The sequence below is a fragment of the Podarcis filfolensis genome (assembly GCF_964270895.1).
Source record: "Podarcis filfolensis genome assembly, chromosome: 16".
Classification (NCBI taxonomy): domain Eukaryota; kingdom Metazoa; phylum Chordata; class Lepidosauria; order Squamata; family Lacertidae; genus Podarcis; species Podarcis filfolensis.
Genome location: NC_139620.1, coordinates 13,647,891 through 13,670,910, shown reverse-complemented (window position 1 = coordinate 13,670,910; position 23,020 = coordinate 13,647,891). Strand labels below are relative to the sequence as shown.

General features: G+C 48.3%; 2 protein-coding genes across 7 annotated transcripts in view; both read right to left on the bottom strand.

Annotated features, from left to right (window-relative positions):
* BRMS1 (BRMS1 transcriptional repressor and anoikis regulator) overlaps positions 1 to 17,191 on the bottom strand; it is an 18,742-nt gene extending 1,551 nt beyond the window's left edge. The window contains exons 1-10 of one of the 6 annotated variants that reach the window (XM_083591907.1): positions 17,033 to 17,191; positions 13,893 to 14,025; positions 11,694 to 11,784; positions 9,122 to 9,249; positions 7,991 to 8,070; positions 5,694 to 5,790; positions 4,975 to 5,067; positions 4,269 to 4,333; positions 2,946 to 2,985; positions 1,201 to 1,339 (exon numbers count right to left, since the gene is read on the bottom strand). In XM_083591907.1, the coding sequence (XP_083448033.1) occupies positions 1,201 to 1,339; positions 2,946 to 2,985; positions 4,269 to 4,333; positions 4,975 to 5,067; positions 5,694 to 5,790; positions 7,991 to 8,070; positions 9,122 to 9,249; positions 11,694 to 11,784; positions 13,893 to 14,019 (860 nt within the window). In that variant the 5' untranslated portion in view covers positions 14,020 to 14,025; positions 17,033 to 17,191. The other 5 variants (XM_083591908.1, XM_083591906.1, XM_083591905.1 and 2 more) reach the window with 5 other exon arrangements.
* Positions 17,192 to 18,955: 1,764 nt separating this feature from the next.
* Positions 18,956 to 22,559, bottom strand: B4GAT1 (beta-1,4-glucuronyltransferase 1). Its single transcript, XM_083591868.1, has 2 exons — positions 21,235 to 22,559; positions 18,956 to 20,299 (listed from the first exon to the last, which is right to left on the bottom strand). Exons 1-2 carry the CDS (start codon positions 22,294 to 22,296, stop codon positions 20,108 to 20,110), a joined length of 1,254 nt encoding a protein of 417 aa, XP_083447994.1. The 5' UTR covers positions 22,297 to 22,559; the 3' UTR covers positions 18,956 to 20,107.
* Between the last annotated feature and the right edge of the window lie 461 nt (positions 22,560 to 23,020).

The window sequence follows — 23,020 nt, the reverse complement described above, 5'->3', positions numbered from 1 at the left end:
GACCATGTTAGGTGCTTTGTAAGTTATACTATACTGCTACTGATGTTTATTTATTTAAAAGCATTCATAGAAAGTGTGGTTGTTTATTAAAAAAAAGAAGATTCTAAGTGTTGTGAAACATTTAAAAAACCATCAAAACACAAAAAATGCAACATGAAAACAGCAAAATATTTGTATAAGGGCGTATAAAAACAAGAATACAGACAAATGAAGACAGGGTCTTACGGGCTTAGAAAAGCCTGAGCAAAAATTATAGGTCTTTATAATAACACTAGTAATACATATTTGCAATTAACAGTGTTGCTTTTAAAGAAATGCAAATAGCAGCTTGGGGCAAGGGAGACTGGTCATGGGGTCAGAGCAGGTATGGAAGGGGAATTTAACCCTTTCCTCCCCTACTGCTGTGTCCTGAGAAAAATATCCAAAGATTGTATATCTGAGGGCAGATATACTGTCTTGTCACTGATCTTTAAACTTGGAATACCATGTACAGTTTCTGGCTGCCCTGTCTCAAAAAAACAATATTGCAGAGCTGCAGAAAAGGGCAACGAAAATGATCAGGAGATTAGAGGAATTTCCAAGAAAGGTTACAACACTGGGGGCTTTTTAGCTTAGAAAGAAACGTATAAAACTATGCGTATTTAGGGAAAGAGGACAGAGAGAGGTTTCTCTCTTTATTTCTCTCTCTCTCTCTCATATAACATTTGAACCCAGGGACAACAAAAGAAGCTGAATGCCGGAATATTCAGGACAGAAAAAAGAGTACTTCTTGACACAGTGCATAGTTGAACTATGGAATCTTCTACCGCCAAAATGTAATGACAGCCACCAACTTGTACGGCTCCAAAAACGATCGGACAAATCTATGAAGGATCAGACTATCCATGGCTGCTAAGGATGGCTCTCTCTATGGTTTTTTTTGTGTGTATTACAGATATATCAAACCTTCTTTTATCAGGCAGTTTGCCCCCTGAATACAAGCTGCTGGGGATCTCAGGTTTGGGAGAGTTCCTATGGGCATCAAGGCTGGACACTGTGAAACGACAGTGCTAGGCTAGATGGGCTCTTCTCGTCTTTTATCTGACTGGCTGCATAAATGCACAAGGTAACTATCCTCAGCCGCAAGCTCAGGCCAGGATCTGGGGCGTCCTCCTGGCTGCACCCACCACACCATCTGCCCCTCCTCTTTTCATCACTCACTGGACAGGTGCCTCGTCCCCAACTTGCAAGGAGATGCTCTGCCCTTTGTCGTAGGCCTCGCCTTCGTAGTGGAGCTGGCCATCTTCACAGTGAGCAGAGAACAGGGCAGGGGACGGCAGTTTCTCGGCCTTCACTGGGCCTGAGGGAAGGAAAGGATATGGTGGGATGGGGAAGTGGAAAAATCAGGGCCAGTATGTTCTAAGCAACATTCTTATTCTCTCTGGGGTTTTTTCCCCAATGAATGTCTTTTTTTCGGGTGTGGGGAACCTTTGACTCCCCCAGATGTTGCTGAATTGCCACTTCCATCATCGCTGTCTGTGCCTGCAGGGGCTGATGGGACTTGTAGTTCAGCAACCTCTGGAAGATCGAAGGTTCCCCACATGGGTTGTTGTATCTAAAGGGGCACTTCTCCCTATACTAACCTGCCTGTGCCCTTCGGTCTGGGGTGGGGAAGCCCATCTCGATGTCCTACCACCAGGGAGGACATTGTGCCTTCTCTGTGAAGGTGCCCTGACCGGGCACCAATTTTAATCGCATCCCAGCACCAGAATAAGATCCACGTGTTGGACATTTATGAATGGTTTCTCACTGTGGTAATGCGTATATAATGATTATGATTGGGATCTAACTGCTGATGATCTGTTCTTGCCGTTTATCATTCTGTTAGAACTTTATTTCTTTTATTGTGTTTCATTGTTGGGGTTCATCTTTAATTCTGTGGTTACCTGCCTTGGGATTCATATGAGGGACAGATATAATTGAAGTGCTTTGTGTTTTTAAAAAGTATTGAAAGGACGCTATATTTTTAAAAACACCAAGGACGGAAGTTTTTTTTTACTTGGCTGATTATGTTGTTTGTTAATTTCCTCCAGTCAATTTTATGGCACAAATTTGTCACTACTGTATTATTATTATTATTATTTAAATGCACTGTAAACTGCCCAGGCATAAATATTGTAAAAGGAAGTGTATGAATACCTTAAATAAGATAGATAATGAAAAATAATCAGTGGAGTGGAGGGGGGGGGGAGAACAGAGGAAACAGGGAGGAAAAGCCAGATAGCATCTGCAGTTTAAACTCAGGGGTAGGGTTGATTGTGCATTCTACTCATTCTGCAGATTTTGTGCATGCACACATCCACTCAATTATGACAGCCATGATCAAATATGCAAATTAGCCTATCTTCATGTTCCATCATTTATTCTCCCCTTCCAAACCGTATTTCCAAATAATTGGGCATTGATGCAGAAAGGAACAGAGAGAGGGCAGCTGGGAAGGACTGGAAGAGCAGGGCAGTCAGGTTGCAGAAGACAACAGATGGGGTAGGGGGCGGGAAGCTGTGCAAGGCCCCAATTCAGTATCCCATCTACATCGAAACCTGGCTTCTAAGCTGTCACCAGACAGTGCTCACTTGTTTTTAAAAATATAATCTTTGCGTCCATAAGGGCTAGAAACCTGATTTAAAAACAAAACAAAACCCAAGATTCTAAGGAGCACCAGATTCCATGAAAAGACATGCACCCAACACACACAAACACAGGGGGTGGGGGGGTCCTGGCCCTGTAACCCTCTCCAATGGACCAAGCAGACAGAGGCTGCCTGCCTTTGAACCACTGCTCAGTTGGGCTTCTGTATCCTCCCAGACATTCAGGCACAATCAGTACTTTATTGAAAGGCAGGGGAAAGATCCAGGACCACCCCCCTCCTCCTTGCAATGAAGAGAGAGAAAAAACAGGGCTCTTGCCTTCTAGTTTCCTCTTCGGCGAGGACACAGCCGCTTTAGCCTGGGACGAAAGAGATGAGTGTAAGAGGAAGTCACACTCCCAGAGGCCCCTTGCTGAAGAAGTCCCTTGTCTAGTTGTCTGGGTAAAGCCTGCAGACCTCCAAGGGAGAGGCTCATCCCAAGTTAGAAAAAGGGAACGAGGAGGCCCCCCAAGACCCTAACTCCTCTTTTGCAGCACTATGAAGTCCCAAAGGGACTATACACCCTTGATCAGAAACACAGGAAGCTCTCTTCCACCAAGTCAGGTCTTTGATCCATGTCAGCTGAGGAACCTGTGAACCTCCAAATGTTGCTGGGACTCCAATTCCCATCAGCCCCTGCCAGCATGGCCAACAGTCAGGGATGATGGGAGTTTGGTTCTCCATCCCTGGTCTACAAGGACTGGCAGTGGCTCTCCATGGACTCAGACGTGGGTCTTTTAAGCCCTACCTGGGACATTCTATAAGCAATGCAAATCTTCTAGGTAAAAGGTAAAGGACCCCTGGATGGGGTGCAGTCAAAGGCGACTATGGGGTTGCAACACTCAACTCGCTTTTCAGGCCAAGGGAGCTAGTGTTTGTCCACAGACAGCTTTCTGGGTCACGTGACTAAACAGCATGACTAAACCGTTTCTGGTGCAACAGGACACCGTGATGTGTGCCAGAGTGCACGGAAATGCCGTTTACCCTCCCGTCGCAGCGGTACCTATTTATCTACTTGCGCTGGTATGCTTTCGAACTGCTAGGTTGGCAGGAGCTGGGATAGAGGAACGGAAGCTCACTCTGTTGCGGGGATTCAAACTGCTGACCTTCCGATTGGCAAGCCCAAGAGGCTCAGTGGTTTAGACCACAGCGCCACCTCTACCACTGAGCTATGGTCATTCCCTTCAAAATAAAGACTCTGGTCCCTCATTGTTCTGGATAAACGGCCGGTTCAAACAGGAATGGAGGAAGCTACTTTATACTGAGTCAAACAATTGGTCCATCTAGCTCTGTATTTTCTACACCAGTGTTTCCCAAACTTGGGTGTCCAGCTGTTTTTGGACTACCATTCCCATCATCCCTGACCACTGGTCCTGCTAGCTAGGGATGATGGGAATTGTAGTCCAAAAACAGCTGGAGGGCCAAGTTTGGGAAACCCTGCATTAGTGTGATTTCCCATGACCAGCCTCTCCATGAAAACCAAGGGCGAGTTCTCCAGGCTTCCCCTCTTCTGCTCCCAGTCTCAGAGACACTTCAGAGTCCTCATTCTCTCCCTTCACTCCGATCAAGGTGACACGGAGAAGCCCGTTTCTCTCACCCTTACCTTTTTGATGGCTGTCCAGTCCTCCATGATATCCATTTCACGCAGCATGTAGACGATGTACGGGCGTGGGAAAGACGAGCTAAGGGAGAGGTGCCGGCACCCCAGCAACTATGATAAAAAATATAACTGGGATTCTATTGTCCATCAAGTCATCTAACTGAGGGAAGAACTTTGTGTGCCTGGCCCTGGATGCTGTCACCAGCTCTGCTCTTGGATCTGAATGAAGACTGGTCTTAAAGGCAGACAAAACTGCCCCTGGCATCAGCTACCACTTGAAGAACTTGTGCTTGAGCTTGGCTTTTACCTCCTCCCTCCTCCCTCCTTTAACCTTGTGTGCCATGTATTTTTAGACTGTGAGCCTGAGGTCAGGGACCACAGAATTGGAAGGAGCCCAAAGGGTCATCTAGTCCAATGTGGGAATCACAGCTAAAGAATCTTAGAAATGATATTTTTAAAGCAGCTCTTGAGACAGCCTGTTTGGGTAAAGGGCAGGGAATAAATGCTGCCAATTAAACGCTACTCATCCCCACTCACCCCTTTTCCTTAAATAATTTTGGGCAAGTGCTTAACCCGCTTCCCATCACAAACACTGCATAAGAAGCTGCCCAAAGCCGCTCTGCTGAGCTGCTTCTCTTTGCCATATGCTGGGCACCACAGCCTCCTCTAGGGCAGAGCCATCGGGGTGTGGGGTGCACAGAAAGGATATCGGACACCAGTGGTGCTTTCTTCCTCTTGCCAGGCCGGAGTGGGTCCCATTCCTTTGAGCTGTGCTTCGGTCGAAGTTTGTCATCCCACCATTCTAGGGGACGGAGAGAGAGAGAGAGAGAAATAAGCCGAAAGGGGAACCTCAGCACTGAGGGCCATTGATGCTCCACCTACCCAAATGGATTCAATGCTGGGTCAGCATGGGGTGGGCGAGTAACAGGCATTTATCAGAAGATGATTTGCAGCACCCTCACCAAACTACGGTTCCCAGGATGGGTGAATGGAGCAGCTTCAGGAAGTGTCAGGGGCCACATAAAATGAGGTCGGGGGCTAAATTCAGGGCTGCAGGTTTCTCCATCTGTGGGTCAAGGCAGCCTTGGTTTTTTTTTAAAAAAGGCTTTGTGCACCATTGTAAATTCTGCTGAGTTACCCACAATGACGACATCTCACAACCCAGGAAGTCAGCACACTGCTGAAAGCAGAACTTGGCAACTTCCTCCTCCAGGCTAGATGACACCTTTGAAATACATTTTTAAAAATCAGCTTTTTGGGAGGCTTGGCAGCAGCTCTCTCTGAGGGTTTAGCCATCACCTGCGGTTGAATTCTTTCCATCAGGGGAATGAACCTGGGACCTTCTGCAAGCAAAGCAGGTGGTCTGCCACTGAGCTATGGGCCCCTCCCCATAGAAGGGACAGCGTCTGCTTGCTCCTCCGGACTGACCTGAAGTGAGGCCCACACTGTGCCTGTCGTCCTCCAAGCACTGGATCCGTTCCAAGAGGCGTTCCTGAAGGGTGTCAAACAGCAGCAGCTTCTCACTCTGGTTGGGTAGAAGGGCGACATCACGTCAGGTTAAGCCAATGTGGTGCCCCCACCCTGCAGAAGTCCTTGGACTACAACTCCCATCGACCCCAGCCAGCATGGCCAATCGCCAGGGGTGGTGGAAGTTGCAGTGCAAAAACATATGGAAGGCATCATGTCAATTCTGTATGATAAGAATGATTTTTTTACAGTTGTACCTCGGAGGTCGAACGCCTTGCAAGACGAACGTTTTGGCTCCCGAATGCCGCAAACCCGGGAGTGAGTGTTCCGGTTTGTGAACATTCTTTAGAACCCGAACGTCAGTCATAGCTTCCGATTGGCTGCAGGAGCTTCCTGCAGCCAATCAGAAGCCGTGCCTTGGCTCCTGAACGTTTTGGAAGTCAAGCGGACTTCCGGAACGGATTCCATTCAACTTCCGAGGTACGACTGTATTCATATGCCACTCATCTGGATGGGTTGTCCCAGCCGCTCTAGGTGGCTTCCGACAAAGTATTAAAACCCTCAAACATTAAAAACTTCCCTAAACAGGGCTGTCTTCAGATGCCTTCTAAAAGTCAGACAGGTGTTTATTTCCTTGACATCTGATGGGAGGGCGTTCCACAGGCTGGTATGGATTAAGTGCATCTTCCCTTTCTTCTTTATTCCCATCCAGTTGGGGATTGCTATTGATTCTACAGCCAGCGCAACTTCTAAAACTAATATTCAGCTTTCTTGGCATGAGCCCAACTGGGTTTCTCCCCACATCACAATAATTTCTGCTCGCTGTCTCACAAGGCACCCAGCTGTTCCGTTTAATGCCAAGGCAAATTTGCACCTGGTTTTATGCTCTTAGAAAAAGCGTGGTTTCCTTTCGATTTATTAATGTTTCTCTCCTGCCTTTCCTCCAAAGACCTCAAGGTGGTCTCTGTAATACCCCTTCACCAATTTCATCCACACGACAGCCCAGTGAGGCAGGCTAGGGCGAGCACAAAGGACCGGCCCAAGGTCACCCAGTGAGTTTAATGACCACACAGAGATGCCAGGAAGGCCTGGGCCAAAACATTCCCCACCCCTGGGCCTAGGAGTTCACGTGGTGGATCAATGGCATATCTGTGAAAACGCTGATCGGGGCTGTGTTTGCAAAAAAGAGAACTGGAAACTAGACTAGTTCCCCATCTGCTCGTCTTCAGCTAATTAAAGGCAGGGACCTTTTTTCCACAACAACCTCCAATCAGTTCTGTGAAGAGGCTAGTCAGCAGAAAGCACCGCTCAGGCTTCTTGCTTAGGAACCCGGTTGTTTGTTGCTAATTATTGTTTGTCGAGTGCACCGTGTGGTCCTGCAAGCTCCCACATGCAATTCTTGTATGCAAGCTGAAACCCGACTCTGGAATTCCAAGCTGGGATACGCGATGAAGTAGGAAACAGGGCACACTCAGCAATGTCATGTTTTTTAATAGAGCCCATGGAGCAGACCTCCGGATGTTGCTGGATTGCAGCCCCCATTGTCTCCAACCATTGGGCGTGCTGGCTAGGACTGCTGGAGTCAATCAACATCTGGAAGGCCGCCGGTTTCCTGTCCCTGGGGTAACTGAAGTCACATTCAGGGCACATTTTGAACACATGGCTTCCCCCAAACAATCCCAGGAACTTTGCCCCCTCAGAGCGACAAATCCCTTAACAAACTATAGTTCCCAGGATTAAATGCATGGTGTGGATGTGACATTATTTATCTGCTGCATTTATATCCCGCTTTTTCCTTCAAGGAGCTCAAGGTGGCGTACATGGTTCTCCCCCCGCCCTCATTCAATCCCCACAACAACCCTGCGAGGTAGGGTGGGGCTGAGAGGCAGTGACTGACCCAAGGTCACCCGCTGAGCTTCATGGCCGAGTGGGGATTCGAACCCTGGTCTCTCAGGCCCTGGTGCGGCACTCTAACCACTACACCACACTGCCTCTCACATTAGCCCCATTAGAGCCTCTGCCCATATGCCTGCTAGAGTAATAAGAGAGGAAGCTGCTGTATATGGAGTCAGTCCATTGGCTCATGTAGCTCAGTACTGTCTACACTGACTGGCAGCAGCTCCTCCCTCCTGCGTATGAGATTTTTGCATTCTGCCTTCTTGCCCGAGAAGTTTGTGATGAGGCTGCTTTTCCGGCCCCCGCCAGGATTTGAAAGCGGCAATGAAGGGAGGGAGATGGGACCAAGTGGGACTTCTCACCTCCAGGTGCTGCTGTGCTCCCTGCAGCTCGCAACGATGCTTGTGGTGGATCACCTCCAGGCAGAAACCTCGGTAGATCCCTGCAGAAAGGCAAAACGTTCATAAAACCAGGACGGTAGAGTTGGAAGGGATCCTGAGGGTCATCTAGCCCAACCCCTTGCAATGCAGGAATCACAGCTGAAGAATCCCTGACATGTGGACATTTAACCTCTGTTTTGAAACCTCCAAGGAAGGGGAATCTACCGCCTCCCGAGAGTGTCTGCCATACGGTCTAATGGCTCTTACTGTTCTCCATCCTCAGAAGCTCAACCGGAACTGGGGCTCAGCTCCACCACCACTTCCTTTCAATGCAAAAGACCAGCCACGGAAGAGAGTGCCTCTGAGCACCTACAAAGTGCGTCTGCCTCTTTTGCAGCACAGCCCATCCCTGCGTTGAGGCAGGCATGGCTTCCAGGGAGACACAAGTCCCTTGCAGTCTAGTTCTCATTTGTTTTCATTGATTTATAAGGTGGTTTTTTTTTACCATAATATTTCCAGACTGGTTGCAACGACACAACGTACCTTTAGAAAAACAGATAAAACCCTCTGAATTGCAAAAGAAGCAAAACTTTCCCAAATGGAACATTACAGTATAAATGAGACAAAAGAGGCGAGTCCCACGATACAAAATACCTTAAGCATCATGGACAAGTATAATGAAGTTTGGAACTGCTTTATACAAAATACAGTAGGTTAAAAACGGTAACTACTAACTGTTAACAATTGCTATAGTGATGTACTATTCTTTTTTCCTTTTTCTTTCTTTCTTCACTTTTTAAAATCAGAACACGTCTAATAATAATTTTATTATTTATACCCTGCTCATCTGGCTGGGTTGCCCTCTCACTATGTTGTTTGTTTGTTTGTTTAAAAATAAATATTTAAGCACCAAGGCCAAGGTAAAGAGGCACGTCCACAGTATATGGTGAACGCTGTACGAGGAAGATAACCAATGCACCTCTTTTAGAAATTAACCCCAGCCCTAACTCCAAATGCCACAACCTGGAAGGTATCTCTCCATCAAAGCTGTTATGATTGCTTACACTCTGGCTGGCAAGAGTGGCCAGGGTGGGGGGGGGTTTCCTCACTTACCAGCCACTTCAATCCGAATCTGCATGTGGTTCTGCAGGACCCCGAGCGGGTCAAGGTACTCTGATGCTTTCCCCGCCATCACGTCCTCCAGCTTTGCCTTCACCTGGCTCAGGCGCTCCTTGAACAGCCTGCGAGAGCGGCAGCAGCAGCAGCAGCAGCAGACAGGTTAATCAGAGTTGCCACAAGGGCTCAAGGTGGGTGGTGGAATTCCCCCCCCCATGGTATGTGGGCATAGCTGTCAACTTACAGATTTGAAAATAAGGGACCAGCAGCCTCGAAAATAAGGGATCAGCAGCCAAAATAAGGGATCAACAATTACTTTGATAAAATACATATTTTGTTGCATGCAAATGGCTTTAGATACCTATTAGGTCCATAAATTACCATATAGCATATATTCAACACAAAAAAAACCAGCAACAATTTGTTGTTGACAAAGGACAGCTGGACACAGAAAGGGCCCCATTACCTTCAGTAGCTTATTTAAGGGACATCATCAATAAGGGACAGCAGCGGGACATGGCGCTGGGATAAGGGACTGTCCCGCCAAATAAGGGACACTTGCCAGCTATGTATGAGGGGTGGCGGGGAAGGGTAAGTTAGTATGACCACGCTGTTAAAATATGTGAGCACAGAAGTTGTATTGGAACTGGAAAATGTCAAGGTTTAGCATTTTTCAGAACAGCAAAAAACCTTGGGTGTGTAGAGCATACAATATGCAGCTTTCAGGAATGGAATTATATGAACAGTGAAAGAAAGGAGAGGCAGATTGGAGCCACAAATTGGGGACACTATTGCCTAATGGACTCATAAATAATATAGACTGGATGACTTAACTTGTTGTGGGTGGGAGGTGTTTCCCCACTTAAGGAAAAAAAATATTTTCTACTTCTGCAAACCGTAGGGTTCTGCTGAGCAGGACAACATCCCCCTCTTGTTTCTCTGTACCCCTGTTTTGGCTACACAGCCAACATGCTCAGCACCTGAGTTCCCTATTAATGTATAATGAATATGTAAGGCTTATGCTTTAAAACAGGAAATGGGCAGAGAGCCTTTGGCCCCGCAGATGCTGCAGTACTACAATGCCCATCATCCCAGATCTTTGTCTGTACTTGCTGGGGATAATGGGAGATGGAGTCATCTGGAGAGCCAGGTTCCACATCTCTGCCCTAAAAGGCTGTGTGTGTGTGTGTGTAAATAGAAAATATAAGTGGGCCTAGGAAAAAAGAATTGTGGAAGGAAGGAACATCTCTGAAAAACTGACCCAGGGGTGATGCCAGCCCCTCAGAGTCAGCATCTGTTTGGGGGCTTATATGAGACAATCTCATGGCTGGCACATTCCTACTAAATAAGATTTTATCTGGTGACATTTATGAATACTTGCTCTATCTTGCATATGCAATAAAGAACCTTGTATCCCACCATGAAATATATTTCATTCTTTTTTAATCCTTATTTTTTTATCTTGTATTTTTCTTTTCCCTGCCTTTGTGCCTATTTTTGCGATGTTTCTTGGTCTGTTGTTTTGTTTACTGTATTTGCACATCTTATTATTATTTTTTTTGGAAGGGGAGGAATTACAAAAAAGATATATTGAGGCAAGGAAGTCAAGCAACAGCAAAACCCAGTGCAATGAGAACAATTAGTTCCTCTGAACATTTGGGAAGAGAACAGCAGATGGGGTAGTTCCCTGAGATGATCCAGGAACAGACATCTGATTATGTTTTCGGCTGCCTGCCTGCTTGCCTCCTTCTCCTCCAAGCTCTCTCTCAGAAGACAGTGGATGCTCACCACTAATAGCATCTGAACCTCCTCCGCAAGTTTGTCTCATCCCCTTTTAAAACCTGAGGCAGTGAGTTCCACGAATTAATTTGCCTTTAACCAGGGAGTAAAGATTTATTTCCGGCAGGCTGCTTTTTCTAAAGAAGCTCTGCGATCCTATTGTGGGGTTGAGCATCTGGGTGCTGCCTCTAGTCTTCAGATCTTTATATGCTTCTTTTCCAAACCTTAGCACACAAAAAAACAGGGCCTCATCTGCGCTAGTCTCAAATCAAAGTTGCATTTAACTCTTTTCGGATATCTGTAGGAAGCACATACATTTACACACACTGTTTGCCAAGCAAATCCTAAATTTAGCACACCTTCAAATTTCCTTCTTTAAATCTAAGCAATAAAAAAGGGAAGTGCATGCTATTGAGTAATCACGAATTATAAATAACTTACGCCATCCCAGCAAAAATGATCTCCAAGTAAAGCTTTGAATTGGGAATGCAATGTTTGAAGCACACCAACACTTGATTTTCCTAATCAAAAATTTCAGTTCATTTACTTTTGGCTACTGGAAGGACTCCTGAGATATTTATACAGTGTCTCTCTTTTTTTAAGTATAAGAGAAGCAAGAGTTATTGGGCAGCAGGCACAAGAAACCACAATGAGCCAGAAACCTTAAGGAGGATGAGGCCCCCCTTGCAGGGCTGTTGAGAGGGTAACTGGAGGTGGGGAAGCACCTTGGAGGAAGGGTGGGCTTATAATGTAATAAATAAGTACAGGGGAAAGAGATGGAAAAACTCACTTCTCTTTGACTTCAGAGAACTCCTTCTCTAAGTCTAACATCTCATCCAGGCACTCCGAGCGCCTCCGCTCATAATCTTCATCGTCCATCTCTGCAGGTAAAAGAGACAACATGTGTCACCTGGCTCCTCTGAACAGGTCTTGCAGGGCAAGAAAATCCAACAATGCTCACTATCTGGGATCTCTTTCCGTTCAATGGGCTTAAATCAGTGGGGAAGGGCTGTAGGTCAGTGGAAGATCACCTGCCCTGCACACAGAAGGCTCCCACTCCAGCCTCCAGTAACTCCAGATAGGACTGGGAGAGCCTGCCCCCCACCCCACTTGAAACCTTAGAGAGCTGCTAGACAGACCAATGGGTCTGACTGAGTAGTATGTTTCTATGTTCCTAAATCTAGAACAGCATCAGGGAAGAAAGGGTTGCAAACTTTTCGAATTGCACAGAACTTTCCCCTTTTGTTTTCCTACCACAGCGAGCAGAACAGTGGTGCGGAGACTTCAGGCCTGTGGGTGTCATTAGGCCCCACCAGGTCTCCCCCTTAGCTAAAACCGTTCTGGCCAAGCCATGCCCGACTGCCTTATACCTAAAACCATACCGATGGGAGGTGGGGAGCAGGTTTGCATTGAACCAAATGTGAGCCCGCTCTGGAAGGCCTGCATACGCCATCTTGGTAGTCAAGATAACCCCAAAACTAATTGGGAGTTGTTGCAAGAACGAGCTCGCTTAAATATATTCACTTGCTTTGATACATGCTAATTGGCTTGCTTTGATACAACTCTTATCTGTGGGCCTTGGGATGCTGGATTCTGGGCCCAGAGAGGGGAGATATCTGTAAGCCCTGGGTAGTTACCACCTATGCCCTCATGGGCCAGGTAGAGGTACTGGCCAAAGTGATGTATCTGACTTTGTGTATAACATATTAGCCTTTGCGGACCAGTCATGATTGCTTGCTGCTGTGGTGTTCATCCCGCATGTATCAAGGCAGCAGGGCTCTCTGCATGCTGAATTGTAAGTTTACACCTTTCTTTAATAAAGCACTAGAACTGGCCGTGTGTTTTTGACATCCTTCTTTGGTATCCCTGCATCAGACCACTCCCAAGAGCCCTCTCTTGGGCAGGTGGATCAGAACAAGGTGTAGATCTGCAAAGCCCCATGCACAGTGCTGCTTCTCAAGCCTGGCCATCTACTGATCGTCATTGGCTTTTGCAAGCAACCATCACCCAATTGTCAGGGCTTGCAGTGTGTCCCGTGCAACTGTTTGCAAGCCCCGACAATCAGCTGATAGCACTGCACTTTGCAAAACCCAATGATCAGCTGATCACCCACCCACCTACTTGTCAACCTTGTCCCACTGTGGGTGGGTGGTGTTCTCCACCCCTGCCTTAGAAAGACCACAGAGGCTAAGTCAGATTGTCAGAGCAACAGCTCTTTAATCTCTTCTCTCTCCTCTTCTTTTGCTTTCTCTCTCTTTTGGTCTCTTTTTTCCTTCCCCCCCCTTCTGCCTTTGTTCTTTTTTAGATTAAGTAGCTGTTTTATTTTGGTGTATGATATAAAGATGCTTTGCAATGGGCAAGAACTTTTGTGTGGTTTTGAATAAGTATCAATAATTTTTTAATTTTTTTTTTTAACAAAGTGTCAGAGCAACAGAAAGGGAAAAACTCAGTCCTCCTTACTACTGTTTCCAATTGCTGGTAAGTAAAGGGAAACCAAAAATTATTCAGATTTGTATCCACCTGTCAGTGACCCGTGGCAGGTAGGGAAGCTCAGAATCCAGCCCCTGGGTCAGATCCTGCTCCTTGTTGTTGAACTCTAGTTCCCATCATCCCTAGACAGCATGGCCAGCAGTCAGGATTTACGAGAACTGGGAGCTCAACAACATCTGGAAGGCCACACATTCCCCACGCCTGCTCTAACTGGAGATGCCCACTATGGTACCTGGGATCTTCTGTGTGCAAACCATCTGCTCTCCCTCTGTACCATAGGCGTTCCCATAAAAAGGTAAGACAATAGTCTTTGTTGTTCTGAACAGCTCTGTCCTGTCTGCACTGACTTGCAGCAGTTCTCAAGGGTTTCAGGCAGAGAAGAGTCTTTCCCACTCCTACCTGCAAATGCCAGGGACCACACCTAGGACTTCCTGCATGGAAACTGCATGCTCTACCACTGAAAGAAGGAGTTGGGAGGCATTTTGCTCCTGCCTGCTACCTGAACTCTCCTCTTCTGATTCAGACTGGCTGCCGCTGCGCTCGTCCTCGCTCTCTTCTTCGCCGTTCATCTCTGTGGTTGAGTCTCCTTCCGCCTCCATCTCCTTGGGCAATGGCTGCACAGGCATTGCGCTCTGCAGAAACAAGAGGGCCCAGGCTAAGGAAAGGAGGCTAGGCAACAACCAAGCAGCAGAAAGGTGAATACGGCACCAGGCCATCATCTTTACAAAAGCAAATTATGATATACACGTATTCCAAAGGGGACCGTGCTAAGCACAGGAATGGGTTACAAGCACAGCACTGAGTACTTTGAGAGTACCAGTGGGAAATCGGCTTTGTGGTCCTTAAGGTTGCAAAGGAGGGCTGGCAGGTACATGGCCAGTACAATAACCGGTAAATTGTCACCAGCAACTAAGCAAGCTTCTGAGCTGAAAGCCTGCCCAATTAATATACAAATTACATGCCAAAGTGGCTTCTCAGTGGTCTGCAACTATAAAATCAATTATAACATCCATACATACACACAAGAACAATTCCATCAGAGCATCAAAACAGCCTTAATTAATATGTACAATGAAAAAAAGCCATTTAAAAAGCAGGACAAGTAGAACAGTTTTTGTAAGATCATAAGTTTGGGAGAACACTTGCCTAACCAGGTGTATCTTCAGAAGCCAGTGGAAAGGCAATACTGATGGACCCTCTCCATTTTTCTGCATTACTCAACACAAGCTTACCTTTACATTTTCTCAATAAGTATTGCTAATAAAAAGTTTGTATTTTCTTTTTTTTAAGCACACACAGGTTTAACCAAGCACTTCAGCCTAAAGGAACAGCTAGACAGGTGTATTTCCCTGACACACAGAGAACCTAAGAACCTGGCTGCAGGTTACATTCATCAAATGCTTTGCCCATTGAGAAGCATGGAGGCTTGCCAGAAAATATAAAGAGCCATGATGTCTGTGTTCTACCTCCACTATTGGAGCTAGCATGGCTCTGCATATCAGTTGCTGGGAATCACAAGTGGGGAGGGGGTGCAGTTATGGATGGGTCCTGCCTTCAGGTTTCCCATGGGCCTCTGGCTGACCACCGGTGGGAACAGGATGCTGGACTAGGCGGGCCATTGGTTTGATCCAGCCACCTCTTCATATATTCTTAAAGATGGAGGGCTAGCTCCCCTCGTCTCTCAGCTCTTTATCTCATAAGAATACAAGAAGAGCTCTGCCGGATGAGGCCAAAGGCTATTCTAGTCTAGTACTCTGTTCTCACAGAGGCCAACTAGATACCCATTGTAAGAAGCCCGCAAGCAAGACCTAAGTGCAACAGCCCTCTGCCTACCTGTGATTCCCAGCAACTCATATTCAAAGGCTAATTTTGCTGCTTAATGACAAATTAGGGGCAGTTATGAAGGCAGCCAGGGGTTCCGGCTTCTGGGTCTTTGCCCATAACCACCTCCTCCTTTCTCAGCCTCCAGAATCCTCAACCATCAGCACTTTGCTAACACACGGCTCCTTCAGAGGAGTTAAATCAGGCATAGGCAAACTCGGCCCTCCAGATGTTTTGGGACTACAACTCCCATCATGCCTAGCTAACCGGACCAGTGGTCAGGGATGATGGGAATTGACGTCTGGAGGGCCGAGTTTGCCTATGCCCGATCAATGAAACGTGCAATCAGGGGTTCCCTTCCTTAGGACACGGGTGGGGAACTTTTGTCCCTCAGGACATTGCCAGACTCCAAATCCCATCAGCCCTAGGCAGCATGGCCGAAGGTCAGGGGTGATGGGAGTATAAGTCCAGCAAATGTCTGAAGTGCCACAAGTTCCCCAGCTCTGCCTTGGGAACTCTCTCCCCTATACTGGGAACATAGAAAGCTAGCTGCCTGACCCCAGGTCAAACTTTTTGGCCATCTAGCCAAGCCCTGTTGCCTTTGACCAGTGCTGGTTCCCATGAAAAGCACTTTCCTCTTCAGTGACTACCCTGGAGATGCTGAGGACTGAACCTGGGACTGAACCTGCGTGCAATGCACCCGCTCAGCCCACCATTTGCTCCAGGAACCCTCCCGGCACTTTTTTAAATAAGTGCTATGAGGGCCCCTGTGAGACGGGAAACAAGGGTTTCATTTAAATCAAGAATAGGAGACCAGATGCTGTTGGGTGCCAACTCCCATTAGTCCCAACCAGCAATGGGCAGTGGTCAGAGATGACAGGTGTTGTAGCTGGAAGGGCAAATTCCCCAACCAGGCTTTAAAGGGGTGACTAGGGCTGCACTCCAAGCCACAAGTGCCTGGGAGTAAACCCCACTGAACTCCGTGGGGCTGGGGTCTGACTTAACATGCATAGGACTGTAGCCAAAATCAATGTCAGCCACTGCATGGTAGAGGACAGGAAAATCAGCACATCTATCTTTCCTAAGCAGTGACGACTGGATATGACTGGTTTGTGGGGCGAGAGTGAGGAAGGGGAGCTTCACCTCTTGAATGTCTGCCTCTTCAGGCAGCTTTTCAAGTCACAACTTATTCCTCCTCCCAGAGCCCTTTATCCCTCCATCTTGTGTGCAGTTCACCGCCCAGCTAGAGGTCACAGATAGTGATTTTAAGGTGGGTTTTGGAAGGGTTGTGCGTGTGTCTCTTTCTCACGGTTCTCTTAGGAAACCCAGAGACGATCCTGCAAGCGCTGCTTCTTCCTCCTTTGCAGTGAAAGGTACCATTTGGCAAAGCAGACATACGAGCCCCGACACCACCACCCCCGCCACTTCTAATGGTCTTTCCCGCACCCCGATAGCATTTGCTTAGTAAGAACAATCCAACAGAAGGACTGGGGGGGGCACATAAATACAGCAAACCCTACCCCCATATTACAACAGACTCAAGCATGTGCCCGAATGGATGTCATTTAGGGGAGGATTGCCGAGCACTTCCAAGGAGAGGGAAAAGAGAAGCATTTTCTCCCCCTATGTCGCACATATAACACTGAACTTAAGAGGGAGAAATCGGTCATATGCGAACACCCCCGCCCCCGGGTTGTAGTGTGCTGGCCCATGTATTCCCCTTTCTCTCAAAGCGGGGGAAATGCATAAGGCTGGAATGGGCGGGACCATCATTACCCACAAAAGGGGGGTAATAGGAAAGTCTGGACCCCTCATTACCTGGGGGAGGGGCTGAGGAAGGCGCAAACCCCGCTCTGCCTTTCTTCAGCAATCGGAAGTCGTCCTCATTCGGCCCCGCCCACCAACACTAGCCAATCACAGCGGCTGGCATTTTGTAAGTACCCTACACTCGTCTATGGTGCTGCGTCGCGGTCAAGCTCTATGGTTCCGCGAAGCACTATGGGAATCCGGAAGCGGAAGAAGGGTATACGTTGCCGTAGTAACGAGATAATAAAGAAAAACGAAAGAAGCGAAGGGGAGTGAAAATGTGCTCTATCTGTGTGCCTACAAAGTGGTGTGGAAGTTTTCATAGCAAAATAAAACCACACAGTGAAAAAGTAATTAAAAAGAAAACGAATCGTCCTCCCAGGAAGGGCTCGTTTGCATGTATATATGCTTATTTGAGTGCATCCTAAATATATGCTCATATTTACAATAGTTAGTACTGTGGCTAAGTTGAAATATAAACGTAGGAAAAATAAGAGCTGGAGTGGGTGGGGAGCCAAGAGGCAAATTTTGGCTTGAAGCCTCACTACAAAATTAGTAGAAAGGTGGTGGTTGCCATGCCAACCAGTACTGCTGTTGCCATGCTGTTGCCATTATCTTCCTACTGCCCACCCCCACACCCTCTGATGCTTAAAAAGAAGAAGAAAAGATTGGCATTTATACCCCACGCTTTGACCAAGGAGCTGAACGCATACCTGGTTGTTTGGGTTTTTTTGTCGTCCTGCACTTCTGTTGTCACAAAAAACCCTGTGAAGTAGATTAGGTTCATCTGTCACCCTGGGAACTTTGGAGATGAGCAGATTTTCAAACCCAATTTGCCTAATTCTAGTGTGACATTCTAACCATTACACCATACTGGATTGTTACCTTCTTGTCAAACTTACTGGCTGAAAACCATTGGGTGTTTTGGGGGTGTTGTTTTTTTAAAAATAAAAAAGTTACAAACACTATGACAGCGCAGCAAATCAATGACATCACACCATGTCCTGTTGCTTACTGCCATTAAACCCCCCCTAACAAAGTACACCCAATAAAGTAGGCTGTAAACCTAAGCAACACATTCTGATTATAGATAATAACCAAGCATAATAATGACAGCACTGATGACACCAAGCGTCTCTGTACACATGCCATAATGCAGTCAGGGCTATAGGGCTGTCACAGCAAGATTTGGGGGCATGCAGATTTCTAATAATTCACTGTCTCCGCTGAAAAGAGGCCCATTTTTTGTGTAGCTAACCGCATAGCAAGTCAGAAAAGAAATAAACAAGAGGTGTTACAGTGTGGCCTTGAATGAATGTATCTTCCTCTAATCCTTACAGTGCTTAAAAAAATATTTATGTAGCCCAAATTAGAGATGGATCATCCAAATCTTATTATGGTGGGATTCAGTTAGGTACTATAGCACTTGAACTTAAATACCTTCTGTTATTTGATAATAATTTAGACAAATTATTACTATTAATTGCTCCAGATAAAAGTGAGAAAAGTGCTATTTAACAAATGTTGGAAGGCATGTGATAGTGGTTTGCTAGTACCAGAGCACCTGTGATGTTTGAGTGACATCCAGTCATAGCATTTGGTTGTGTAGTGCATGCATACCTTGTACTTAATTTCTAAAACAAAAGATGCCAGGCTTCAAGCTTAAAAGTGAGGCTCTCTGATATGGCTGCTCAGTAATTAATGTTCATTTCAGTGAGGCTGGAGAGGACTTTGTAGTGAGTTGTGGATCTTCAGTGGAGAGGTGGGGGCAGTACTCTTTGGATTTCTCATTCCAAACTCCAAAATGCCCTGATCCACCTTTGAGGACAATCTTTCATTAAAATGTGTTTCTCCCCACACCTCCATCCTCCCCAATCAATTTCCAGAAATACATTCTGTTGGAATGCTTGTCACAAAGTTGATAGGGCTAAAGCGTTTTAAATCAAACTGGTTCAGTTTAATTCATTTACAGACTGTGATTGTTCGGGACAGCAATAAATTAAGCTCCTCCGCCCCGTCCCCAGGACAGATGTCAGTATATTTATTCTCATTATACAGAAAAGGAAATGGGGGTCACCAATCTGAGAAGCAACATTGGGTGCAGGGCCCAATAATCTTGGCTCACGGTTCTGTTTCTCTGCTCCAATTCACCATATCTCAATTCTCAGAGCTTAGAAATAAACCTCAGCCCTCATTCCACAGGCCTTTTACAGAAAATGCCAGTCAGTGAGAAATAGACTGGTGGGGAGAATCACATGTCTGTAAGCACTGGGAACAAGTGAAAAGAATAGGACTGCAGGATTGTCCACAGAATCCAGATTCAATTGTTGTTATCCCAAAGTTATTATCTCAGAATTTGTTTACTAAGAAAACAACCCACCATCTACAGGAATTTAAAAATGGCAGAGCGGGCTAGCTCTACTATTTTGGATAATCCCGCAGGTCACTGTGTTTCTCTGTGTAAAATGATGAACACCCATCAAAGGCAACCTGCTAGTATTTACACCAATGATGGTTGGACTACAACTCCTACCATCTCGAACTACTGGCCATGTTCCCTGAAGGGAGCTTGAGTCCAATAACACCTGGAGAGCCTCAGGTTCCCCATCCCTATCAGGTTCCCCATCATCGCTCACCCCAGAAGTGAACTAACTGGCAGGTGAGCCAATAAGACTTCCTAGTTTTTTGGCTGGGATTGGCAATTCACCTTCAACAAGCTTGACCTTCTGAATCAACCCTTGAGATGTCTGTGAGATTGAGGCAAACCCCCATATTATTATTTTTAAACTACACACACACACAGAGCACTCAATGGGGGTATTCTCCTACCTGAAGGGGTCTCAGTGTGTGTATGTATGTGCATACACAAATTCCCCCCAAAATGAAGCACAAATACTTCTAGCAGCAACAAACACATTTGGAGCGAACAGGTCAGCAAGTCACTATGCCCTTTCCCTCCCTCCAATTGGCAAAGGAGTGGTTCTCATCCTGAGTCAGACATTTCTGTTGTGACAGTGAGCAACACTATGCTCCCCTCGCCGTCCAGCTAAGAGGCTCCGCTCTATTTCCGCAAAGGTAGACGTGAGGTCAGCACCGTCGTGGTGAACTGGGGTATCTGGTCTTGAGCTCCTGCTTGAACTGCCGGAAGAGCAGCTTGTTGCGCTGATTCTCGGCATCCTTTTGTGCGTGGAACTCGCTTGCCACCTTGAAGCCCTTGTGGACCAGGAAGGCATTGCTCAGCACAGAGAAACGGTACCCAGCCACGTGGAGCTCGCAGGCCTGGCGGAAAAGGACAGTGTAAGGACAGCAGCCCGCCAACAAAAACCTAGAAAATGCAAGAATAACTGCACCTCAAAATACCTCTGGGTTATTTATAGTGATAGAAGCCCCTCATTTGACTTGTAAAGCCATTCTGGGCAAGCTATGTCCACCTGACCTACACCTGATGGTCATATATGATGTTAGGTGTGGGGCACTTTCCAAGGATAGAGACTCTGTCTCCACAACAACGCACCAACAAGCATGACCAGGGGTAATGCTGAGTAGGTGTTTTAGCCCAATGGGCACAGGTAAGATGTAAGGTAAGAAGGGGGAATCTCAGGTCTGGGAGTCAAGCCTCCCTATCTGGTCCTCTGCCCAGGCTCTACCTCCTCCTTGGCCATCCCCTGCCCTGCTCTCAACAGGCCACACCCCCACACCATCCTTGTTCCACCCCCTCCTTGTTGAGTGTTTCTGCCTGGCTGGAATGTGTTCTTGAAGGCATGACTTGCCCACCTGGATGGAGGAGAGAGAGGGATGTGGCTGTAAAAACTAGCCTACCACACAAAGGTAAAATGTACACCTGTTGCTTCACCTGCTTTTGTCTCTGGTTCCACTGCTGACATATGGCCCCCAGATGGCTGACCAGAAGCAAATGTGGTCCTTGAGTTGAAAAACATTCCCTACCCCTGATATAAGGCTCCCCACCTCTTGACTCAAATGCAGCTTTCCCACTACCTGGCTTGGCCTCTCCACCAACAAAGGCTGCATATGCACTATACCTCCAAAGCACACTGAACACACGGCTTCCCCAAAATAATCCTGGGAACTGTGGTTTGTTAAGGGTGCTGAGAATGGCTAAGGGGTAAGCTACAGTTCCCAAAATTATTTGCAGGGAAGCCACGTGCCTTCAATGCTGCCCCAAGTCATGACCCGCCCCCAGCCAGGGCAGCTACCTGGCTGATCCGGTTGAAGCCGTACTGCTTGAAGCGCTCATCGTAGGGGGGCACAGAACTAGCCCCGATGTAGAAGGGCTCCCAGGGGTCCCGCCACTCCACCTCGTAGGCCACGCGCAGGGGGCCTCCGACGGGGAGATTCAGCCAGTGGGAGTAGTTGGTGGGCGCCTGGCACCGCGGGCACAGCTCCTCATAGAACGGCCGGATCTCGCCCACTTGGTACAGCTGCAGCAGCTCCGTCTTGGTGCCCGGGATCCGGCGGGTGTGGCGGATCTCGAAAGCCGGCACAACGAAGACCCCCGGCGTTTCCTCGGCAGCAGTTCCGGGCAAAGCCAAGAAGTCCTCCCGCAGCCCCTCGCTGGGCACCATGTCCATGTCCACCGCCAGCATCCAGTGGCCGCCGACGGCTCCCCGAGCCACGTTGCGCAGCAGGTTGTTGGGGTACGAGGCGTTGGCGGCGTCCAGCGCGTAATTGCGCCGGCCCGCGGCTACCCGCGCCAGCTTGGCGAACACATCCCCGCAGGCCTGCAGGCGGGCGAACTCGCCGCGGTCCGGCAGCTCCGGGAAAGAGGCCGCTTGGTCGGCGTGGCACACCAGGTGGAGGCGCACCAGCTGGCGGACGGGCGCGCACAGGGCGGCCAGCGCGTATACCAGCGCCGTGGCCAAGCGCACCTCGGCGGCGCCCGGCGCGAAGAGGGCCACCGACATGGGCCCCCGCCAGCGCTCGGCCAGGCGCTGCGCGTGGTGCAGGTTGCCCAGGCTGGTGTGCGTGACCAGCACCACGTCAGGGCTGCGCTCGCCCTCCCAGGATCCGCGCACCATGTCCCGATACACGCGGTACTGGCCGCTGGCGTCCAGGGCGCCGCCGCTGGCCAACACCTGCTTGAGGCGCTCCTTGTGGGCGTCGCGGGCCGTCGGCGCCCGTCGGCCCTGGAAGAGCTCGGCATAGCGGGAGCGCTGCTCCTGGCCGTGCAGCCCCGACAGCAGCGCCAAGTAGAGCAGCTGCAAGCCGGCCACCAGCGCCAGCGCCGCCACCAGCGCCTGGAAGCAGGAGCAGTGCATGGGCGGCAGCCTCAGCGACGGGCCATCCGCGCCGCCGCCCCGCTCGCCTGCCCCTCCTCCTCGCCCGACCTCACCGGAGGCCAGCCTGGAGGGAGCGCACCGAGAAGCCAGGCCCCACACCGTGCATCCTTCCCCGCAGCTGCTCAGGCTGCTTCCCAGGCGGGTGCCCGGCGGCTCTTGCAAACAGTTTCACGTCTGGGGGTGGGAGGAGCGAGCTCTCCTCGGCGCCCTCTTCTTCCTTGGAGGATGCATTGCAAAAACACGCGCAGGCCCCGGGCAGGTGCGACTCCCCTCCCTCCTTTGCACTGCTCTACCCCTTCTTGTTTTGCAAAGCAAGGCAGATGCATCGCCCCCTCCCTCGCACACACCGTACTAAGATGTGCGTGCGTGTTTTTCTATTATTATTATTATTGTCGTCGTCGTCGTCATAATCATCTGCCATTTATTATTAGTATTATTTTGCTTAATAGGAAATGTGTGGAAATGCATGGAGAAAGTGCAGTGCACGGGGGAGAGTTGGGAAATGAGCAAACAGATCGTCCGGAAGCGGACTAAGTGATCTAGTGGGAAGAGGAATGTTTGTTCCGTGTGACGAGGTGGCCGAGTGGTTAAGGCGATGGACTGCTAATCCATTGTGCTCTGCACGCGTGGGTTCGAATCCCATCCTCGTCGGCATCGACCCTCTCCCCTTTTGAGTTTAAAGGGTAAAGTGGATCAATTCTGT

What these genes read in the sequence shown, in the direction of transcription:
- B4GAT1 (XM_083591868.1), bottom strand. Translation starts at nt 22,296, where the DNA reads ATGCACTGCTCCTGCTTCCAGGCGCTGGTGGCGGCGCTGGCGCTGGTG. An exon ending in GCTTCAACCGGATCAGCCAG is followed by an intron (nt 20,300 to 21,234) that starts GTAGCTGCCCTG and finishes CTTTTCCGCCAG; the next exon opens with GCCTGCGAGCTCCACGTGGC.